This window comes from Caloenas nicobarica, chromosome 4 (assembly GCF_036013445.1).
Source record: "Caloenas nicobarica isolate bCalNic1 chromosome 4, bCalNic1.hap1, whole genome shotgun sequence".
In the NCBI taxonomy this organism is placed as follows: domain Eukaryota; kingdom Metazoa; phylum Chordata; class Aves; order Columbiformes; family Columbidae; genus Caloenas; species Caloenas nicobarica.
The window spans coordinates 63302444-63325443 of NC_088248.1; the positions used below are offsets into that span (position 1 = coordinate 63302444).

A 23000-nucleotide genomic window follows, 5' to 3' on the forward strand; every position below is an offset into this window, starting at 1 on the left:
CAAAGTGACTCACAAAGGCTCTGGGCTGGCAGAGAACATTTTTTTTTAGTTTTTTTTTTTTTGAAGCAGGGTAGTTTTTCCGCTGATGCGGTGCTGCCAGCAAGCACTGGTCAGATGAGTACTGAAGCTAGTGCGAGGCGGCGCTTGCGACCCTGACAGCCAGCAACTAGAGTGGCTTAAGCTACTGTGAAACCTCAGCCTAATGATGTCTGTGTATTCCTGAAATCTGTTGTGCAAAATGCAGTGCCGCTGGTGTTGAGTAGAGCAGATGTGTTGTGGATGTGTTAACTCTGCATTTTTTTTTTTTTTTTGAACAGGAGCTTACTTGCCTTGTGCTTCTTTATAATCCCATGCTTCTTTGAGGACTGATACTCAAATTTCCTTCCATATTTGTTGTTAAACTTCTATCCTGTATGTAAAACTATGCCCTTGTCCAAGACAACATGTTGGTGTCCAGTAGCGACTGTTTCTGTTGTCACATTATGATCTTGTGTTTCCTGCACTTGAGAATGTGCCACTCGTGTATTACCAGCTTTCCCAGCTGTGGCCGAAACTGTTGTATCTGTCATGAGGAAGCACAGATGTCAACTGATCGCGTATTGAAAATCCTGTCCTGGTTCGTCTGGAAACATTGGTAGTGATGGCTTGGAGAATTATTTGCAAGTGCTTGAGCTACCCTGCCATTTCCTGTAGGCTGTATTAGTTTACTGTGAGGCAAAACAGTATCAAAAACCTTCGAGAAATCATGATCTGCAACATGTATCATCTTCCTCTTAAGTAGTTTGGTTATCTTATCAAAAGGAAATCAGATTCTTTTGTCTAAACAAATCTGTGCTGGCCAATTGTTACTTCATTAGCTTCAAAATCGGGGCTGCTCAAGTAGCAGGCTCTGGTCTAGAGACACACTGCAATTAAATTTTGGCTGGGCCTTCCCCAGAGACCAGACACCCACTATGGGTTTTCAAACTTCCTGCTGTCTTGTGGAGTTACTGCAGTGAAGAGTGCATTTTCAAAGCTTTGTTTTATAGAATTACCCAGGAATTTGGGCTGCTTTAGGAAAAGGAATAGGAAAAATAGTCATGCTCTAAATGCTGTAATGCATTTATTGGTGATTGGCGACTTGTTCCTATGTCTTTTTTTGCCTCTTGAAGCTAGTGTGAGACTTCATACTGTGACTGAGTAGATGTAACCACTAGCTGTGTCTGGAAGGGTTAATTGTTGATGATAGCCTCTGTGCTTGTCTGGCCCCTTGATGAGCAGCTGGTTCATCTGGTGCATGGAAGCGAAAGGTGATTCAGTAAAACTGGCTCACTGAGAGGTCAGACAAGCTCCAGGACCAGGTTGACAGTATGGGAGGAGGGAACAGGACTAACTGTTGCGGAAGTGAACAAGTTCTTTAATAGCTCTATTGTGAAACCTTTGGGTGTTTCATCAGAAACATCTAAGGTCCTTCTGTTTGCTTGACTTCAGTCTTCTGTGATCTCACCTTTCAACAAAAGATCTCTGCAGTTATCTTTCATGGTTCAGTAATTACTTTGGCTGTTTCTTCCAGGAAATTTGGATCAATTTCTTCATGTTTTGCTGACTTGAATTCACTGAAATTGTATAAATATTTAACTAGTATTTTTCTAGCCTATACTTCTGACTCCTTAAAAATTAATTGCCATAAATATTTTTTCTAATTATCTTCCTTATGAAGACTTGAGCAAAGAAGACATTTAATTTTGCTGTTGTCATCTCTGCCTTTCCTGTTAAACAGTTGACTTAAAGTATCCCTTTTCTTCTTTTATCTAAGTATATATAGACTCTTTTTTTTTTCCTGTGTACTCTGTCCTTCTCATTTGAAGTGTAAATGCTGTTCTGTTCTACTTGCCTACAGTGATAAGTTTTTGGTTATTTTTGTAAGATTCTTTTCAAAACTTCCATATAACTAAAAAGTTCTTATCTTTGTTTCCTAATAATGGTTTCTTTTTATAACTTGCATTTCTCTTCAATGTTTGTGTTTATTTCAATAGCCTCGTGTTGCATTACAGTTGTTTCTCTTCCTTACAAGTTTTGGCCTCTGTTGAAGAGAACGAATTGTTTTCAGGTGTTAAATTTGTGATGTTCTTACAATAAGGAAATTGCAGGTGGACCATTTTACGAGTGAAAAATACTCCTGAATTAAGTTAAATTTAAGTTGTAAAGCATTGGGCAGGGAATTAGTGGACCACATTATGATCACACTTTTTGTGGCAGCAATGGAGACTGAAATCTGAAAAATAAGACAAGTTATCAACATACTGAATTTCTAATTCAAAGTCAAATATTTTTTGCTTGATGTCCTTGAGAACAGAAAATGACTGTTCCATGAAGATAAGTATCTGCTTCTAATCAACAAATGTTCATAGAGCTTTCGTTCTACTTTTGAAATCCCTTTTCAGTGTTTTAGTACACTGCCATTCATTTTCCACTGCTGCTTCAAACGTGTGTGTTGATTTAGAAATCCGTAGTGTTTGCTTATTACCAATTAACATTCTGTAGCATTGAGCTCTTGCCTTTACCTATGTTTAGAATGAATAAACAGCTACTTAAGATGCTTAGTGTTAATAAGTCTGCAAACTATGGGCTACACTATAACTACAGGCAGAAGATGGAAGGTAATTCCTTCCTTCTCGATGGAAGTAAATTAAACCTCCTCATTAGCATCCAGAGATAGGTGAGCAATTTACTGTCCATGCCTCTGACTATTTCGTCAGAGACTCTTACCAGTTGTCTTTCTGTCTTAGTTTCTGGATGCTCAAGAGTTCAGTAACTTACCTGTTGGGAACTACTGGGTTCAGTAACTGTACCTATTGGAAAATAACAGCTTTAAATTAATTTTTCATGCAGAATATTTTGCAGATGAATCTGGAAGTGACAATGTATTTTAAATATCTACATTTTACAGCAAATGTATTTTAAGTAAAGTGCTAAAGGAGGTCTGAAGTGGGAGACAACAATGGTAAAACATTTGGAGTTTAAGTGAGGCTTTTCAGATGTGCATAGCAATTTAGCTTCTTTTTTCAGGACACTTTTAGTTCTTGTTGCCGCCTCAAACCTTCTCATAGTTTCTTATTTTTTGTCTAGCAAGACACTGTTTTTTGGGGTTTTTTTGTGTTTTGTTTTGTTGGTTGTTTTTGGTTTGGTGTTTTGTTTGGTTTTGGCTGTTTTTTTTTTTTCTGTGTGTTGTTTTTTTTTTTTTACCTATTGGATGGTTTGTTCTTTTGTCTCTCTTTTTTTTGCCTTTGTAAGAAAAACCTGAGGGTATTTTCTCATGCCAGACACAGCAGGTTTTTTTCCCAAGTAATTACTTAGCACCTATTTTTGCTCTCAAATTGTAGGAAAAAAGTTTCCTGTTCACCCTTTGCATGTTGCTCTGATCTTTTGTCCTGTCTTCCAGCCTGCTCTGAAGAGCAGTAATAACCCACCTTTGCCCTTCTCCACTTTGAGCAACAACAGTTTATTCTCTCCTACCCTGTGGCACAAAAGAAAAAAAATAGTGATGCCCTCTAAAAAGTTAGAGACTGTAGTAAGTGTGTATCCACATTCATACAGGTTTTATGCAGCTATCCTAGGATATGCTTTAACTGATCCATTAAAGTTGTAATTTTTGAGAGACTTGGCTTTTTATTTGTTTTTGCAGTTAGTGCCCAAGGTGGATTAAGCCAGAGTGGTGAATTTTCCAGTTCCCACCCTTGACTGTGTTAGGAAATTTGCAGTGAGACTGCCGCAGAGGGGCAAAAGCATTTTTGCTGTGTTTGTAGTTAGTGAGTTGATGCAGCGGGAGCATGGGGAGTAGCCTTGAGGCTGCTGGTATTTCACTCTGGGGACTTCAGATATGTTCCGACAGAAGGCCAAAAGGCCAGGTCTTAGCAGGAGCCTATTTGCGTGAGGATGTAAGACAGGAAAGAAGCCTTCCACGGCATCTAGAGTGCGTCTGAGAAATGCTGTGGCACAGATACCTACATAACAGCATCATTGCAACTGTTCATCACGCTTTCATTTGAGGCTCTTTTCTTTCATGTGCTTACTTAGAGGGTTTATCTCTGCAGACCTGGTGACAGCCTGTGTCCCTTTATCCCTGGTAGACTACTTGTGGAAACCACACAGTGGAGGAGGCTCAGCTGATTTTTACCTGTGGTGCTTTCTGCTCTGGTCCCCGGCGGGGTCTGGCACTCATAGCAATTGCATCACTGAAAATCTTGGTGCAGTCAGTCCCATATTGTTATTTGTCTCTTTGTGAAAAGCCCTTCATGATTCAAAAACTGATCTGCAGGTGTTCATTGGACAAAATTGACTCTGTATGTAGTGTAAGAGAGTGATATGAAAGACCCCAATAAAAATGAAAATACAGCAGGTTTTTTTCGACCTCCACTGTGCTTTTATGCTTGGCATTTGTGAGCTTGACCTTAGCCTTTCAAAATATATAGAGAACAAGATTTTACCTGCCCTATTGCCCGTACTCTTTGAGTTAGTATTGTGTTAGCTGATGTGGTGTTTTAATTTGTGTGGTGGTGGTGGTGTTGTGTGTGTGTTGTTTTTTTTTTTTTTTAAAGGCTATTTCATGATTTTAGTTAAGCTGCAAAACAGCTGATGAGATTACGTAGAGGACAGGATTATATAGAGAAGACAGACAGGTGGGCATTTGAAAGTTTTGGATTTCTTGTCAAGTTCTGCCAGATCCTGTCCTGCTTGCCTGCCTTACTAATTACTATTATTGTAGGTTGTCTAACAGCCAAGAAAAGCACCCAGGGTATAAAACCTGTATTAGTCCTCTGATTTAAGGCTTCATATGTCCAAACAGGTAGGGCGTGAAGTACTTTAGCTAATTCTCTTACTGTTCACCTCAAATACCTTTACACAAAGATAAGCCAAGGAGCAGGTGACACTGAGAGGACAGTCATCCTTTCTGCCATCCTATCTTGTCACTATAGTTCTTCCTTGGGGCTGATAAAAACTGAACTTCGTGTTGTGGATTCCTAAATCAGATGTTGCGTGTAACTGGGTGTCACTGCAGTCTGTCGGGCTAGAACACTGATCAGGTGAAAAAAGAACCCACTGAAAAGACAGAACTTCTTACTGGACCAGTACACCAAACAGGTTCATCTTGCAGCTGCATGATTGCTGGAGCATATCCCAGGGAAGGAGTCAGAATGTACAGCTGGAGGTAAGGGCAGAGCTGCTGCTTCTGGGTGTTTCCTCCTCCATCCCCACCCCCAATTTACAGCAGATTAAGTATAACATGAAACCGCATGCTTTCGATGTTGACACAGGCACACCTTGTTATGGCCGTTTGTCCCTCCATTTTCATCCTCATAAAGTTGAGATAATATCTTTGCAGAGTGCACGTTCCTGTTGCACACCTTGTTATGGCTGTTTTTCCCTCCTCTTTAACCTTGAGTAATTATTCCACTTTAAATTTGTGAAATTTTTGGACAGAGTGGAAAAATCAATTTTCCCTTTCCTGTTCTCTTTCCTCATATTTTTGCTGTTTTCCAGCTTGTAGTTGGGAATAGAAAGATAGCTGTAACTGGGAAAGTTAGCATGCAGCATGGACTTTGCTTGTTGCCTTGCTAGTCTGATAAGAGCAGCTTGCTTTTTCTTTATTTTTGTTGGTTACTTTCTCCTTGCCAGCTAAATGTATGTTTGGATATTTTTAAGGAAGAAGCAAACCTTTTCCACTCATTAAATGTATTTTTGGCATAGATATTAGGAAATAGCTGTTTCACTTTACTCACTGTAAACTAACGTTTCTGGAAAATTAATTTTCTTCTTCTAAGATGACATTTTTCCATATTGGCACATATGTAAAACACTTACAGAAACCAAGTAAATACTGTGTTTTCTTCAGTGATTAAATTAGCAGTCTTGAGCTTTCTTATTTATTCACAACATTGGATGGAAATATGTCTTCATCTGACAGAAAGTTTCATGTTGTTTTTTTTTAATGAAAGCACTAAAGCCACAAAGGAGATGCAAGAGTCGAATGTAGAATTGCCTTCAGTTGAGTGTCATGAACATGAAGCACCGTATAAATAGCAATCACTATTAATCTTGCTGGTATTGTAACCTTGTTCTCAAAGAACAAAAATGAAATAGTAGCTTACAGTAAGGAAGGCTTATTTGCTATATCTCCATACATTCATTTTTACCTTGTTAATGGCTCTGTTTTAGTCCAGTGGAGTTGGGCACTCGCCTAAAATTGGTATATGATTGTCTAAGCTACACTGATTTTTCAAGCATAGCTATTCTTTGATTGTGTGATTTGAGATTTAAAAAAAATATGTCCATCAAGTGGCGTCTTCACTATTTTGTCCTGCAAAGGAAGGATGGAATTACCTGATCTTGAATCAATGGCAGAAAACTTCTAAGTTCTTCTTCTTAATAATCCTAATACTAATTCACACATTGCTTTCAGCCCTCTCAGAAGAGGACAGCAGTCTTAAGTTAAGGTGGCTATCTCCTTGTCATGCTGTTACTTGGTACATTTTGTGACCTTGTGCTTTACTATGTTGCTGTCACCACAGCAGCCCTTGGGTTACTGATATGCCTTCCCCAGTTTACATGAAATAAAGTTGATGTGTTGTTGTGTGTGCGCATTTTATTAAGGATTTAATAAAGAAAGTTAATACTGGCTTTAACACTTCTGGAGTAGGCCTGCACCAGCCAAAGGTCTCTAAAGTGTTTCTGACAGAATTTGCAGTGCGATTGACTGGCGGCTGTTTGTCCTGTTGCTCAGGCTGTTTGGATTATGTATAATTCTTAGATTTCATGAGGCTTCAGGAAGCACCAGGACTATTCCTCTTGTGGTACCACTCCTCAATTAGAATTTGAATTCTAAACACAAGAACAGTTCTGCTGTAACTTACAGTTGATTGAATGTAGTGTCTTTTGAAGTCCAGAAAGCTCCCAGATATGTCTAACACCTGTGGCTGTGATAATTGGTTTAGCATGGTGTGTTTTAAGTCTGCTTAGGGATCATACACATGCTGTGCTTTATATGTTTGAACATTCAGCAAATATTCTTAATGCAATCCATTTCTTCCCCCTTACTGTTCTCTTGGGATTCTTCATCTGAATTTGGGGAGTGATGGTTTTCTTTTTGCACTACTAAACTCCTGCAGTAGTTTTCCTTGTGTAGAGTTGGTGAAAAGTGGCACTCGGAGTGGAGCAGCTGCTCTCTGTTAATAGTCTTGATCCTCCGTTATAAGACTTCATCAGTCCTGGTAATGAAATTACAGATCTGACCGAGTGACTTTGTTGCTAGGCTGCCTGTCCTCTGAAAAGCCAGTTTTTCTCAGTTTCAGCTGACCTTTCTAATGCACTGATTGCTGATTCAAGTACAGTCGTTAAACTTCAATATCCTCTCCATAGTTCCTAATCTCTTGGATATCAGCTGAACACCTCAGTAGCAGAGGTGAATATGCAAGTGTTACAGTGGCTTCTAGAGCAATGCATTTGTAACAGGAGTTCTTAAATTGCCTGCACAAATGGATTCTTTATTTATTCCAGACCTATGGATGATAATAGATAGGTTCAACAGAAGTTTTTGAGTCCTGAAAAGACTTTGAGTCATGAGGATGAGAAGATGCTAATTTGTATTAGAACCGATTTTCTGAGATTTTTTTTTTCTTCTTAAACTCAACAGCAAAATACAGTATTTTTGTCTAACCTTCCTGTTGCACACTTCAGCAGCCTTGTTTATGTTTTCACATCAACCAAAATGCCAAGCATTTGTGGGAACAAGTAGGATTCTTGGGGAAAAGGGCCTTTGGGGGCTGGCTTCAGGTATTGTGGATCCTTATGGGTAGAATGAGCAGTTGGGAGACAGTCCTTGATCAAGAGAAATGCTACATTAGAAACCAAACTTCACTGTTCTTGAGGTCTGAATCACAAATGACTGGAGGTGAGGAGGCAATTCTGAAGAGGTATTTCTGCACCCAACTCCTGTGCTTGTTCAGACTTCTGCTTTTCATGCCTCAAATCCTGTGTGCTAACACAGGCCATCGCAAACGTGATTTTTTTCTCACATGTCAGTAGTTGGTCTAAAAGGTACTGGGGGGGGGAAAAAAAAAAAAGAACAAAAAAAGAATACCCCAAACTTTGCCCTGTTTTCTATCTACACTGAGGCTAAGTAAATTTGTTTTTCCATAGTAACAGTGATTTTGCTCTTATGTACAGCATGTAATGTACAGTATGCACAGCTGGCTTGGAGTTGCATAAGCACTTGGCAGATGTCCAGTGTGTTTCAGTTGCATTGCTACTGCTTGCCAGGAAGTGGCAATGCAGTGTCAGAATGAATAAGTACATTTGTGTTTGTGGTTTTTTTTATTGGTGTTTTTTTTGGTCTTTTTTTTTTTTTTTGGTTGTGGTGTTTTGTGTGTTGTGGGTTTTTTTTAAATTTTTGTTTTTTATTATGATAGAAGTTTTAGATCTCTCAATCTATGGTGGTTTTTGATGTGCGTATTATATATGAACATGTGTCTCAGATTCCCTTTTCTAGTAAAACTCTTAGATTCCAGAATCTTTGTAAACTAAACCACTTCTGAATTTTCCAGTGGCTTGTTTTCTGAATTAAATATTTTTATTTGTAGGGTGCTTGCTCTCGTATACTGCTGTAGGCTATGATTGTTGAAGCTGCATGTGGAATAAAACATAAGAATGGAAAAAAAATATTTTTCTACATTGACTAAAGGAAAATGCAGTTTCAAAACTTTGTTGGTAATGGTGACTGTACACATGTAAAAATGGCACCACTGTGTTGCCTGGAACTTTGTGCTGTATTGATTTGTTGGTTCTTGGTGCATTGGAAACCTTTTCCAGCAGCTAAGGTGGCTTGCATTCCCTTGGCGGGGTTTGGCGTTCCGTCTGGACACCATATTCCTGGACATCGACTTTGGGGCCTGTTGATAATGGACTAACACGTAGATCTGGGAAAGTGGCTGACCTTTTGGTTCCCTGCCGGGCCGGGAGATTGCGCTGACTTCTGCCAGGATATCCTTCTACTCTTGTTTATCTCAGTGTTTCACAAGATTGGCTTATGTTGCTTAAATATGATTTTTACTTTACTGGCTTCTTAAAGCTAATGCCATAACTGCATTGTTCTCTCAAGGATGGTCTTCCTTTAAGTTCTCATACTTCTTTCCTGTTTTATTAAGCTCTATTCATTCATGTGGACTGAGACAGTCGCCTTCAGAATTTGTCTGATTAAATGTAACACGCTTTTCTTTACGATGTGCATTATTGCACATATTACACTTTGTTAAACTTCTGTAATTATCTCATCATTAGTTCTTTGTAATATTTCTAAAATTTATAGCTACTTTTTTTTTTCTTCAGAGCCTGTGATGGGAAATGCAGTAACATAGTTGCAACTGGAAATGAGCGAATTGTGCAGTTAAATCCCTTAGTTTATTTAAATGTAATTCACAAAGCACAACATTGTAATAAAACTACTCTGCTAACTTACTTTAGGGAGTTAACGGAAGTGTGAATGAGTTACTGTTTTAATGAACAGTGAGAGGAAACTTGTAAGTGAAAGGACTGTGCATAATGAATTTTGAAAGTTTTAAAACAAATTTGAGGGCTTTATGTAGAAATTGTGTCAATTTATGTTAACAAAAATCAAATGGCCAGTCAGTCATGAAGGTTGAAATAATTATAAATTGTGTTGATTTCAAAAGTCATATTAATAGGGATATTATATAAATGTTAGTATCTAGTATTCAAGTGTCGATGTTAATTCTGCGCACTTCTGGAAGAAGTTGTATTAAATTGTATTTTAATGCACCATTAGATAAATTACAGGAAAGTTACTATTCAAATAGAAGACTACTTTGTGTATTCTTATTGATGCACTTGAATGTCTGATTTTTACCTGGTGCACTTGAGGATTAAAACTAAAAGTGTTCATTACTCTAATTTTTGATGTCTTTGAAGTGAGTTACTCAAATTGCAATTTCAGTTTTTATTTTTGCCAGTTCTCTGTATAAAACTGAAGGTTTTAAGCTTATCTTATAAGTAATGAGAACAATTAATAATTGGAGCTAATACCTGTTCTAATGATTTAACTTGACCTTGACAGGATTTTAATAGATTTTTTTAATGTGCTTTTCTTTCTTTTAGCTTTCCAAGACCAACTTTTCCAACAATAATGATTTTCGGGCTCTTCTGCAATCTCTTTATGCCACGTTCAAGGAATTTAAAATGCACGAGCAGATTGAAAATGAGTGTATCATTGGTTTACTTCAGCAACGTAGCCGGACAGTGTACAATGTGCACTCGGACAACAAACTCTCAGAGATGCTTAGCCTCTTTGAGAAAGGGTTAAAGAATGTAAAGGTAAGTAGGCTATAAGAAGGACTTGTGTCCCAAGGAAAGCATGCTGGGATTGTGTTTTAGTTAACCTCAACTTTTTATTAATACTCTGCAGATAAACTGAGGCAGAAGAGAAAACATTTTTGGTTTCTTGATACAGTAGTGAAAACTTTCCAGTCTGAAACACCAGTTCTTTTTGCCATTCATCACAGTTACAAAATTTCTAGTAAATTTTTTTTTTCAGGGATGTGTTTTGTGACAGAAGTCCATCACTACATAATTGGAGGCATTTTGGAGAGACGGCATGAAAGTTTCAAATATGAAGACTGCTCTGCTAATTGGTCAGAACAGTTTCTGACTACAGACATAATGTTTTTTTATTAATTTGTTAGGAAACCCAGAGTATCTTTTTTTTGTGTCACATAGCATTTTATTGTCATCACAAATGGAGATGATTACCAGACTTTAAAAAAAAAAAAAAAAGCATTGTTGTATTCTGTTAGTGAGTCATGTACTCCTTCCAGTAATCTGTTGCTCAGCGATGTTGCTAGTGTTCCAGTTCTTAAGAAACTGTAAATGTTATTTCTCCAGCTGGCTTTTTCACGACTTAAAGTTGTTAAATGCTTCCCCAGTAGAAGCCTATTTGAATTCAACTCAACTCAACTCCCCCGTCCTGTACTCTTAAGAACTGTAGTCTCTAGTAATAATTTGACATCCTTTGTTACGTTTCTAGTACACATGGTCCATATTTTCAATAAGAAAGACACTAAATATGCAGTTGATTGATTCTATTTTACTATCTAAGGCTGTTTTTGACTTGGGCGTCCTGCAAATAATTTTTTCCCTGTGTATATAAAACCTTAAAATTTGTCTTAAGCTGTGTCCATTAATGATTTGTAAAAGGAAGCGAAGTGAAGGGAAATTTAACACACTTGGCTTTGTGTTATGCCTTCTCTGTTAGGATGCTAGCGTTATTCTGTTACTTGACTTCTTAAGTGTGGAAAACCAGATCTCTGTAGCATTCTGTAGATATGTTAATTGTTTAACTTTTTTAAAAAATGTGGTTAGTTTAATTTAAACTGATGGCTTAAGCTTTTTTTCTGTAATAGTCAGGGTTTCTTGATGCTGTAGAAGGTGGAAAATAAAAACTTACAACATTTACTGTAAGAGCTATGAGGAACTCCACTATGTTGCAATTATTGGGCAGACTTCAGAACCAGCTTCTTATTACTGGCACAAAGAACAAGCTAACAAATTGATAGATGAGGTTGGTCTACCTTTAGTATTTAAAAGTCAGTTACATCTTTATTTAAGAGTTCCTTCAGTTTCCAGAGTAAATATGTAAAGAACATGTCTGCCTATAAATTCTGATTTTAATTTGTAAGCTAGAATTGTAGAATAAGTAATGTGAAATATATGCAGTAAAAGGTGAAGTGGAACTGCTGTATCCTAGAACAATTCTTATGCAGAATATGCAAATACTTATTCTGTTACTACTTGAACTTTGGGTGAGACTGTAGATTGGCAGACTTCAGTCTTTGCTCCAAAGTAAAAATGTGATTAGACAAGTTAATTCATATCTGGTAACAAAATAAATTGGAATCATGCAGGAAGGGAATACTTTGTTCTGCTTACTAACAGGCTAGTACAAACTGTCAGCTTGTCTTGAACTGTAAGTGAACATATTCTTATCATGAAATAGACCAAAAATGCTGCATGCATGGGGAAGACATAATGGGCTTAACTCTGAAAAACAGTTCAATCCTTGAATGAATGGACAAGATTAGGTTATAGTTAAATCTTCGCTTTCTTCTCAGAATGAATATGAACAGCTGAACTATGCGAAACAGCTGAAGGAGAGATTGGAAGCCTTTACCAGGGATTTCCTTCCTCATATGAAAGAGGAAGAGGAGGTAGGTAAAAATTTTCCTCAAATATTATGCCGATCTTCCTTGGGTTTTGGAATGACTGAATAATGACAAAGGGCTCAGAGGTTCAGTTTTTTCACAGTTCTCTATTACTATGCGAGTTTGCATTCAGGGCTGTGGTGTCATTGTTCTGTTCTCTGACTTCAAAGTGACGCATTCCAAAACAGTGAACATATTGAAACATTATGATGAAATTCTGGTCCTTTAAAAAGTTGATGACGAAAGTCCACTGGGGCTGGGATTTGATTGCAGCAGGTAGTTACTTAAGGGGATGTCTAGCAAAACTTAAAGGAAAAAGAGAAGTCCTGTAAACCAGTGCTTCATGACTCAAACTGACACTCCCAAACAGCCTCTGACCTATATTGGACACATAGACTAGTACTGCCAGTCTGATGATTTATGGGTATCCAAAAACTGGGAAGCATCTTCTGAGGAGAGTAAATCTTCCGAAGTCTGTCCAACAGAAATCTTTTCCTCATGTTTTTCTTCTGTGCCACTTTGCATTCCGTGTGAGTATCTCGATAAATTATCTCATTTAAGCAACTTTAATCACTTCCCTTTTCTGTTGGGGAAAACAGTTAAACAGCTTGTCTGAGACTATGCAGCGATCCACTGGCAAGCAGAGGGTTGGAACTCAAAACTTCCATCATCCTGTGTTTAGGTTCACTTAGTGTTTGACATGTTTTACTTGGAGAGAATTTGAAAAGGAGGATTCTGTGGTGATAGGTCTGTGTAGCACTATTGACTGTCTCTGTCAGCAACAGACTTTTCCCCCCCCGCTTTGCTTTAGGTTTTTCAGCCGATGTTGATGGAATACTTTACTTACGAAGAATTGAAAGATATTAAGAAGAAAGTAATCGCACAGCACTGCTCACAGAAGGAGGCTGCAGAATTCAGAGGTCTTAGTAAGTGGAATCAAGCGGAAGAGCTTCAGAAGGTCTTTAAGTATTCTGTGGACGAGAAGGCAGATCAAGGTGAAACATCTAATTAAAGTTAAAGTAATTTTCAAACTGCAGTTTTTATCTAAAAAGACACACCAGTTCTATACCTGAAGTTACGTATGCACAGTTAAACTAGTTTTTATAAAATGGGAATTTCTTCAAACCAGTTTTGAAACTTCAGGAACTTTTTACCGTTCGATACAGGCTTCTTGGCAGGTTGTAATGTAGATAGTACTTCACTGTTTACCTGTTCTCAACCTTTTTCCTCTTCCTTCCCTCCCATAATAATATTTGAGATAATGAAGAGGCAGAAATTATAACTAACTTCTAATTTCATTCTTCCACTGAAATTGTATTTTCTATTTGCAGACCCTGCATTTAATTCTTGGTTTTTAGGACCACTTTGTAAGCTCTTTTGTTGATGGTTTAATAACAGAATAGTTAGCCAACTGACAATATTTCAAATTAAAAGCAACTCACCTTCCCCAACTCCACTAAACTTTCCTGGGCCCCTCAGGAATCAGGAAGGAAGAAACTGTGTGTGTGGAGTAATGCAAGGGAATGAATCTGTGCAGCATGTGAGTAGGTCAGATGAAACATGCATTCTGGAAGTGAATATTTAATTTGCATTCATCTGTAACTACCTTTCCTGATGAGGCTTAGAACAGAAGTATAACTACTAAGGTGCACTTCAGGCTTATTTTATGACTGTTGAAACAGCCCAAATTGTTTGTGTTTACAGTTTTCACTCTTGACTAACGAAGTAGAGTTGATGTGCCCAAAAAGGGGTAATTAGCGTGCCAAAAGTGTAATACTGGGGTATGAGACTGATAAATAGAGGAAGCCCTCATGAACTGACTTTGTGGTTGTGATAAGATGTGAAAAACTTGAAAAACTACTCTGTAATCAGATATTTTTTTTTTTTTATGCAACTTGACTTCTCTGAACTACTGAACTGGTCATTTTCTGCCCTCCAGGTGAAGCCTTCAGAAAAGATCGTGGTCCGTGGTGTGAAATGCTATTGAGTCTGAACAGATGAATGTGATAGAAGTAGCCTTATGGCATTACTTGCTGTTACGTCTAGCTGGAATACCAGTTTTGGGACAGTAGTAATTCTGCAATGGTTCTGTTCTAGACTTTAGGGAGAGGGAAGTATGTGTCCTGCATCCACTTTTTAAAAATGGAATAAAATAACACAGCTTGCAGTCTTGTGCAGCTTTAACTGCATTTTAGTGTGAAATTCTTGGTAGTTTACCTATAGCGACTTGCCTGGCATACGAACAAATATATTGATTAATCAAGTAAAACTGTATTTAATTATATTTTTTAAGGTAGCAATAGATTATCACGGCATAAAGTTTATATTATGCTCACTTTCGAAGCTTCTTTGCAAAAAGAAACCTGATACTGTGAAATACTGTTTTGCTGTAAAATCTTGTGTACTTTGTGTCCTAACTTTAAAAGTAAATCCCTACTAATTTGTGAAACCTACTATTATATTTCTAAGGAGTCCTGAAACCTATTTTAGAAAGATTTTTTTCTCAAGTAAGTTGTCCTCAAATAAAGCATTAAAAATTCTCTTAGAACAGCAAACACCCCACTAACCAAAGCACTGAATTTGTTATTTTATATAGTTTGCAGCTCTCTTTGTACTGTTGTGATAAGGGAGAGCTACTGGAGATGGTTCCTGCTGCTGTCCACTGAAGTATTAATTATAGTGGTCAAATTTTAGTCTCTAACCTAATATTTAGTATAACTTTACAACCTGAATATCTTGTCACCATTCAAAAGTTAAAATTAGTTATCTGTACTAGCAGTTAAAGCTAGAAATAAAATGAGACAGCTGCGAAGAGTTAAGCATGGGCTTCTTGCTGTGTCCCATCTTTCAATGAGAGTGGTCCCAGCTGGTCGATTCTGGGTCCTAGTGCTGTTTCCTGAGAATGTGGAAAAGCAGGTACATATATATATGTATAATGTATGGCATAAGGCAGTTTTTTAGAGCATTTCATTTGTTTTCATTTATAGTAGATACTCCTTACTGCTGCTGCTCAACCACAGCAAAATGTTTACTTTTGTCCAGGGCTTTTTCTGGACCCTTTGAGTCAGGGTTGGAAAAAACTAACCAGTGGAGGAAATGGCAAACAGAAACCTGAGCTGATTTTTTTTTTTATTTGTTTTGTTTAAGGTGGTATTACAGTGAAAGTTTTTTAAAGCCAAAGTGATACCTATTTTTTTTTTCAACTCTTTTGCCAAACAGCTGTTTAAATTTTTTTCAGACACTATTTTTTTCATTGGCCTAGTCAAAATGTGAGTTCCACTATTCTAATTTAAAACTGTGAGGGTGTACTTCACTTAACACGCACTTTCTGTATTTCAGAAACTGAAGTAACAGGGCACACCACAAATATTACTAATCTTCCTCCTGAAGTAATGCTGACCATTTTCAGTTACCTTAACCCCCAAGAGTTATGTCAGTGCAGTCAAGTAAGCACTGAATGGGCACAGTTGGCTAAAACTGGATCTCTCTGGAAACATCTTTACCCTGTTCGCTGGGCCAGAGGTAAGTTAAATTTAATACTTCCTTTGAAAGTATGTCAAAGATCAGAATTTCTTAGTCTATAAAAGAGAGTGTTTGAGTATAGGCTGTCATGTGCAATGAACCTGACAGCTGAGCATGCTGGAAGGGTGTACCATTCTGGTGAGCATAGTGCCCTGAAACTTGGTTAAATGTTTAAAAGCCCCAAAGCATACCTGCATCTTGTAGAATTAGGACACTAGAAGGTGTCTTGGTTGTAACTCATGAGTAGCTCTTGTATACAAACTGTTGATTAGTTTTACGGAGGTTTGTTTGCCTGTATGAATGCTAAAAAATATATTCACTAATACAACATCTTGATTATCATTTAAGAATTTAAGGAGTTTTGAGTTTTAGATGCTGCTATTACACCTATATCAGTAAAATTTTTATTTCATTAGGTTACTAGATAGAAATAAAATACGTAACTGCAGAATGGAAATTTAAACCAAATGGAGTCCTAACATTTCCTCACAATCTCTTACTTTTTGTATTCAAACTTCAAAGAACTGTATGAATGTTAGTTTTAGTATTGATTCTTCAGATACGTTACTTCAATAACTTCTACTGCAGTAAGGATTAAGTGAGTTTTTTATAATTTCTGTTTCTCAAACTCTCCTGTTAATGAACGTTTCCTGTTGACGAGTGTAACCTTTGCAAAAGTACCTGTCAAAATAGACAAAATACTCTCTATTCCAATGAGGCCAGTTACAAGTCATCAGAATATTATTTGTAGGTTTAAATATTTCTATTTTGATTTGTCCTTATTTATGTGAGTAGTAAACAATCACTGGAGTATGGCATTGCAGGCTTCACAATTGCTGCCATGTCAGTGTAGGTGAGTAAAAAGGAGACAATCTGTGCTGCTTAATAAACTATATTTTATGTGCCTTTAAGATTTTTGAGAGAAAGCTAACAATATATAACTTAAATTTCGAGATAAATAAAAGCTTAAAACTTCTTTCTGGCCAGACCTTTTTGACTTCTGAAATCTGTAAAAGGCAGAGAGGAGTGAAATGTCTTTTGGGTCTGAATTATTTTTTTTTTGTTGTCATTGTCTTAATCTTACTGAAAATAATAGTTTTGTCCCTTAGCTGCAAAAGACTGAGCAGAGAGGAAAGGTTTCAGAGTTCAAATTGTTAAATTTTTATTTTTGTCTAAAAACTAGTCTGGATAATTCAGTGCTATGCAAAAAAAGGTAACTGGCAAGTGTTTAAAATTACTTATTCCTAAACCTGGTTTTGGCACAACAGGAAGGTAGACTTGTGACGTACTGTCTGCACCACTGCAGTTGTTTGTGCAGAAGTGCTCTGAACTGGGTGGAAGCTTCTCAAATGGGATTTACTGCCAGAGGGGAAAAAAGAACATGAAACTACAGGCTTAGTCAAATTTTTAATTTTTTCTTCTTCCTCCCCTTCTAGTACAGGCATGGCTTCTGAGCCTTTTTGTGTGTTATAAAGATGGGTTAAAGAAGATGAGAAATGTTATAAAACCTTTTGCTTTGCAGTTGTTAATAATCAATTAGGATTTCATTGTCACTTGCTCATATAGGAAACCTTGTTCCTTTAGATACTGCACAACAGAGGTTACTGTTGCTTTGGGAGTAGCAGGATCCCCCACTAGGGAGACAGTAGATTAAGCTGTTTCTGTTTTTAATATGTCTGTGCTCAGGGAGGCAGCAGACCTGCTTTTATACCAAGCCAAACACTACAATAAACTCAAACTAGAAGTAATTTAATAGCTTGGGAGAGGCAGCGCCCCACGAGCTAAAACAGTGCAGCTTTTGCTGATATTAATGTTCATTCAGATGTTCTAAAAAGTTGTCTATTGATTTGAGTCATATATGTTATGATTGAGTATTGTATAGCTATAATAAGTAGGCTACTTCTGGAATGGGGTTTTGTGATCCTGGAGTGGTCATGTGCAATGACTCAAAACAGGCTAATAAAATAGATCCTGGTTGATTGAATGTTTGTGAGGTTCCAGAGGAAAATGGAAATGTCTTAAACCAAGTATCATACCAAAAGGTGATGGTTAGTATATCTACCAGAAAGAACTTCAGCACATATACAGTCCAAATATTCTATAATTGCTTCAGCTATTTCTGCAATCATGTTGGTCGCTATCAGAAAATAAGGACAACAGGCATGTTTCAGAGTGGCATAATAGACTGAGTTCTGTGATGGTCCTGAAACTGTTCAGGAGTCATTTTAAGCTTTAAAACATACATAAACAAGAATGATGTCAAGGTTCAGTCCAACCTTCATTGAGATGAATGCAGAATTCATTTCTATCGTTAGGTCAGGTATACCAAGAAGTTATCATTGCTGTTTTCTGCAGTGATGAGAAGTTTTAATTTTTTTTTCCCCCCCTTTCCTCCTCCTTTGGGGGGATGAGTAGGTGATTGGTACAGTGGTCCTGCGGCAGATCTTGAGACAGAACCTGATGAGGAATGGGTGAAAAACAGAAAAGATGAAAGTCGTGCTTTCCAGGAATGGGATGAAGATGCTGACATAGATGAATCTGGTGGGTAAATCTGATTTTCGTGAGGTTTTGTGTGGTGGTGTGGTTTTTTTGTGTATGTTGTGTGTGTGTGTTTGTTTTTTCAATAGAGTCTTTTCTGTAAAATCAGTTTAAAATACATATTTTTTTCAGAGTTTATTCCAGTACATTACAATAATGACAAATGCAATAATACTTATGTTCTGTCTAGATTACACGCTTACTAAGCCAAGTAGAATTCTACAGTAAAGAACTTGGCAAGTTTTGTCTAGTGACTACTTAAGATTCCTGAAGGGAGTGCTCTTTTTTACTGTTTTCATCCTGACTCCCAGTGGGTGAAAAACAAGAAGAGGAATGAGGGGCAAGGTGGGGGAAGAAGCAGGCAGCTGGTTTTAATAAGCTGAATTAGTTCATCTGGGAGAGAGCAAACATGAATGCAGGTAGAAGAAAATTTAAGGGGATGTGTCTGGAGTTAGGAGGTAAAAGCTAGGCTTCATCTCTGCATTATCTTGCATCCTAATGCATTCTAGGCTTAATTTAAAAATTGTCTTAAGCTGTTATATCACGGGATATGAAATGCTTGGTAAGATTATATTTCAATGTATAAAGTAAGTTGGTGGAAACAGCTGCCTCAGACAGGCCTGAGCAGTACATAATCTGTAGTAAATATTTCTCTATGTGCTTTAATGATAATTTTCTGTTAAGTCCTTTACTGTTTTTACTTGCTGTTGGAGTTAAACTCTTCAGGACTGTCAGAAAGACAAACAGTTTTTAAAGATGAGGCTTAAGTTGTATTTTGAGCTACAGTTCAGCAAAAGTCTGATGTAAGGTACTTTCTGAAACTTACGCCTTATAAAGCTTGCTTTAGTTTCCTGAAAACTTGTTTGATATAAGGCAGCAATGTGAATTCCAAATGACTCAAAGCATATTTTCAGTCTTTCTCTTTGGTTTTATTTTGGCAGAAGAAGCAGCTGAAGATTCACTTGCCATTAATATAGCACAAATGGAAAAACGTTTACTTCACGGCATAATTCATAATGTCCTCCCGCATGTGGGCTCCTCAGTGAAGACGTTAGTGTTGGCCTACAGCTCTGCAGTGTCTAGCAAAATGGTATGTCATTTGAAACTGGCATTTGATAATTGTGGCTGTGCAGCCTCCGATTAATAACTGATGAGCTTGAGTTTAAAACACTCGGATAGTGAAAATGAGCTGGAATTCAAGAGAATGTTAATTTGTATGTTGCCTCTTGACACTGTGTGCAGCCTTACTGGCTTGTGTCTGTACTGATTATTTTCCTTTTCCAGGTTAGACAGATCTTGGAGCTTTGCCCCAACTTGGAATATTTGGATCTCACTCAAACTGATATTTCAGACTCCGCATTTGAAAGGTTAGATAATTGTTGTTTCCTTTAAAAAAAAAAAAATTAAAAATCTAACTTTTTTTGAGGGGGGCAGGTGGGAAAAACATTCAGATATGTCTTGGCAAATATGTGACTTGCCAATAAAGAGACAAATAGAGACATCACATTCAGGATTCATATATAACTAAGAACTAAATTAGAGTAATGAATAATGAAATAGCAAGTGAATAATGTAATTTTGTAATGGCCAGTTAAAATGCTCTGTCTTCACTATTGGATATGTATTTAGCTATCAATGTGTAGCTATCCATAACAATTTTGTTCTAGTATTAGTAACTTGAAATTGCCCATAGGTTTTGCAGAGTCAGTCAGTTATGGTAGTTCTTGCTCTGATACAGCTGGCAGTGTTTGGAGTACTGTGATTTATTGATCAAACAGTGGGCAAAGCTCTAAGGCTTAGATGCAGTAACTGTGGATTCCTGCAGAAATTCCATTGGTGGCAGTAGGTCTTACTGTGGTATTGAAACTTGATGGCTATTTCAGTGTCCAATACTTTCATCATACAGCGCTCTCAAGTCTTCTGTGCTATAACAACACAGAAAATTTTACCAGTGTGGATGCTAGTAACAACACTGCAGCTTGTGCAAGAAGCTTTAGTTGAAATAAAATTCGTTATGGAATTTCTGTGGCTCAGAAATCAATCTTTGTGAGATTTTGTCAGTCTCTAGTGAAAGTGATATTATTTGCCGCTTCTCATATATCTAAGTTTTTCAGCACCCCAATTTATAACTCAAAAAATGAGTTTGGCTTGCTGTAAATATAAGTAATCACTTATGGAAAGTAAATTACAGCTAACGTGAACTATGGATAAGTAAAGGTCACTTAAATCAGGTATATGGGGTGAGCTTTTGTTAATATGGAAAAGTTTGATTTCATTACCAACTCTAATCCTAATCACTTTTGTGGAATAATTAATACTGTACATAATTTATCTCACAAATCCAGCTATTCTCTCTGAAAGTAATGGGAAATGAAAGGAGGGCATGTAACCTAAGTACACTGATATTTCAATACATATAAGCAGCCAAGCTTGAGAAACTCAAATAGTAGAAATTATAACTATTAAAATACTTTGAACTGAATATTTCATCTCAGATTTTTTTTTGGCAGGGTGAAATTGCTAGTTCAGTAAGTTCACCTTTTTTAGCCTTCTGAGAGGTTAATTGTTGTGTCTAGTAACTTAGATGGCTCTTGGTAACTGCATTATACACAACAGAAGCCGCTTTTTGAAATTGTTGACACAGGTGTATTTAGTGTTTGCAGTCTGATTTGCTGTTTAAAAATTTGTTCAATGTATGGCAAATTTGAAGTCTCAGCATATGAAAAAAGTACAGATTGTTACTGATTCATGATTCATTTTGCATTTCTTTAGACATAATTTTTCTAGGCATATATACAGCACCCAGAGTATCAAATCTAACCTGTTTGGGGTTTTCTTTATATATTCTGTGAATTAATATAAGTATTTTACTTATGAACTGTTCTTTTGTATATTTAACCTTAACACCTATTCCTGAACACACACACACAAAAGGAGAAAACAAACAAAATACTTTTTTTCCCTGATTTCAGTTGGTCTTCAGTTGGTTGCTGTCAAAATCTCTGCCACCTTGATCTGTCTGGATGTGAAAAAATCACAGATGTGGCTATAGAGAGGGTTTCCAGAGCACTGGGTATCATATCAACTCACCACAACAAAGGTATTCTGAAAAGCTGTAGAAACAAGAATGCTAAGACTTTGTGGAAAAACAGAGAAATTACACTGCAGTCCAACAAGAAGTATAATCGTTTCCGTGAAATCAGCAATGAAAACCTCATTGAGGGAGGAGATGGTGAGCAGCACTGGACTAAACCTGATGGCTCAGAAACCTTCAGTTCTGCATACGTGTGGATGCTGGATGCAGATGATTTAGCTGACATTGAAGATGCTGCAGAGTGGAGACACAGAAACGTTGAAGGATTTTGTCTTATGGAACCAACATCCCATATTAATTGTTCTGCATCTTGCTACAATAGAGACATTTACGGATTAAGGACTAGAGGGTGGCAGCAGCACTGTGCTTCTACTGACTTGATTTACTGCGGTCACCCATTTTGTTGTGCTGGGACAGCACTAAGAACTATTCGAGCACTTCCAGAGTCCTCTGCACTGTGTAAAAAACCAACAAGGACTAAGCAGTCAGAGAAAAAAGACTTGGTGTACTCTGGGAGTGAAAAAGCAGATGAAGAGACTGCACGAGTTCTTCAGTTTCTCAGTCTGTCTGGATGTTACCACATCACAGACCGTGCTCTCAGGTGAGGAAACAGTTTTGAGCTATTTTGCTGCAGTACATTTTTTCTATTTAATTTGTTGGGTCATGCCGGGGTGAATCTGTGTAGTTTCAGTAGAAACATTTTTATTGAAGTAATGTTGGTAAGTTTTAAGTAGTTTTGCATCACAAAATATTTGTAGTAACACAGCAGAATACTCTCTCCAGCTTTTCCTTTGGGGATTTAAAAAAAATTAAATCTTTTAGATGTATCCTCTGAAGTCAAGTAGTTTTATGGATTTATTGTTCTAGGCAGTATTAATGCTTTTAGATTTGAGCTTTAGTGGTTTCTTATTAAGAAATTGTGTTGATGCACTCTTTTTTTTTTTCTCGTTATGCCTGTCACTACGCTTGAAGCTTTATAGAACTGGAGTAACATCTCATTTAACCTGTCTGGATAATGACATAATTGTGGACAGGCTCGATAGGTGGGCCAAAGCCAACTGTATGAGGTTTAACAAAGCCAAGTGCCGGGTCCTGCGCTTGGGTCACAACAACCCCAGGCAGCACTACAGGCTCAGGGGAGAGTGGCTGGAAAGCTGCCTGGCAGAGAGGGATCTGGGGGTGTTGATTCACAGCGGCTGAACATGAGCCAGCAGTGTGCCCAGGTGGCCAAAAAGGCCAACAGCATCCTGGCTTGTATCAGGAATAGTGTGGCCAGCAGGACTAGAGAAGTGATTGTGCCCCTGTACTCGGCACTGGAGAGGCCCCACCTTGAATCCTGTGTTCAGTTTTGGACCCCTCATCATAAGAAAGACATTAAGGCACTGGAGAGAGTTCAGAGAAGGGCAACAAACCTGGTGAGGAGTCTGGAGAAGCTGAAGGAGCTGGGGCTGTTTGGCCTTGAAAAAAGGAGGCTGAGGGGAGACCTTATCGCTGTCTGCAACTACCTGAAAGGAGGTTGTAGGGCGGTGGGTGTCAGTCTCTTCTCCCGAGTAACAAGTGATAGGATGAAAGGGAACAGCCTCAAGTAGCACCAGGAGAGG

At 37.6% G+C, this 23000-nt stretch overlaps 1 protein-coding gene across 1 annotated transcript in view; it reads left to right on the forward strand.

The window, feature by feature from the left end:
* FBXL5 (F-box and leucine rich repeat protein 5) overlaps positions 1–23000 on the forward strand; it is a 36060-nt gene that overhangs the window by 2682 nt on the left and 10378 nt on the right. Inside the window, exons 2-9 of the mRNA XM_065633616.1 lie at positions 10147–10362; positions 12156–12251; positions 13057–13240; positions 15585–15767; positions 18183–18308; positions 19247–19395; positions 19590–19672; positions 21278–22000. Coding sequence (XP_065489688.1) covers positions 10147–10362; positions 12156–12251; positions 13057–13240; positions 15585–15767; positions 18183–18308; positions 19247–19395; positions 19590–19672; positions 21278–22000 — 1760 coding nt within the window. The remainder of the gene's footprint in view (positions 1–10146; positions 10363–12155; positions 12252–13056; positions 13241–15584; positions 15768–18182; positions 18309–19246; positions 19396–19589; positions 19673–21277; positions 22001–23000) is intronic.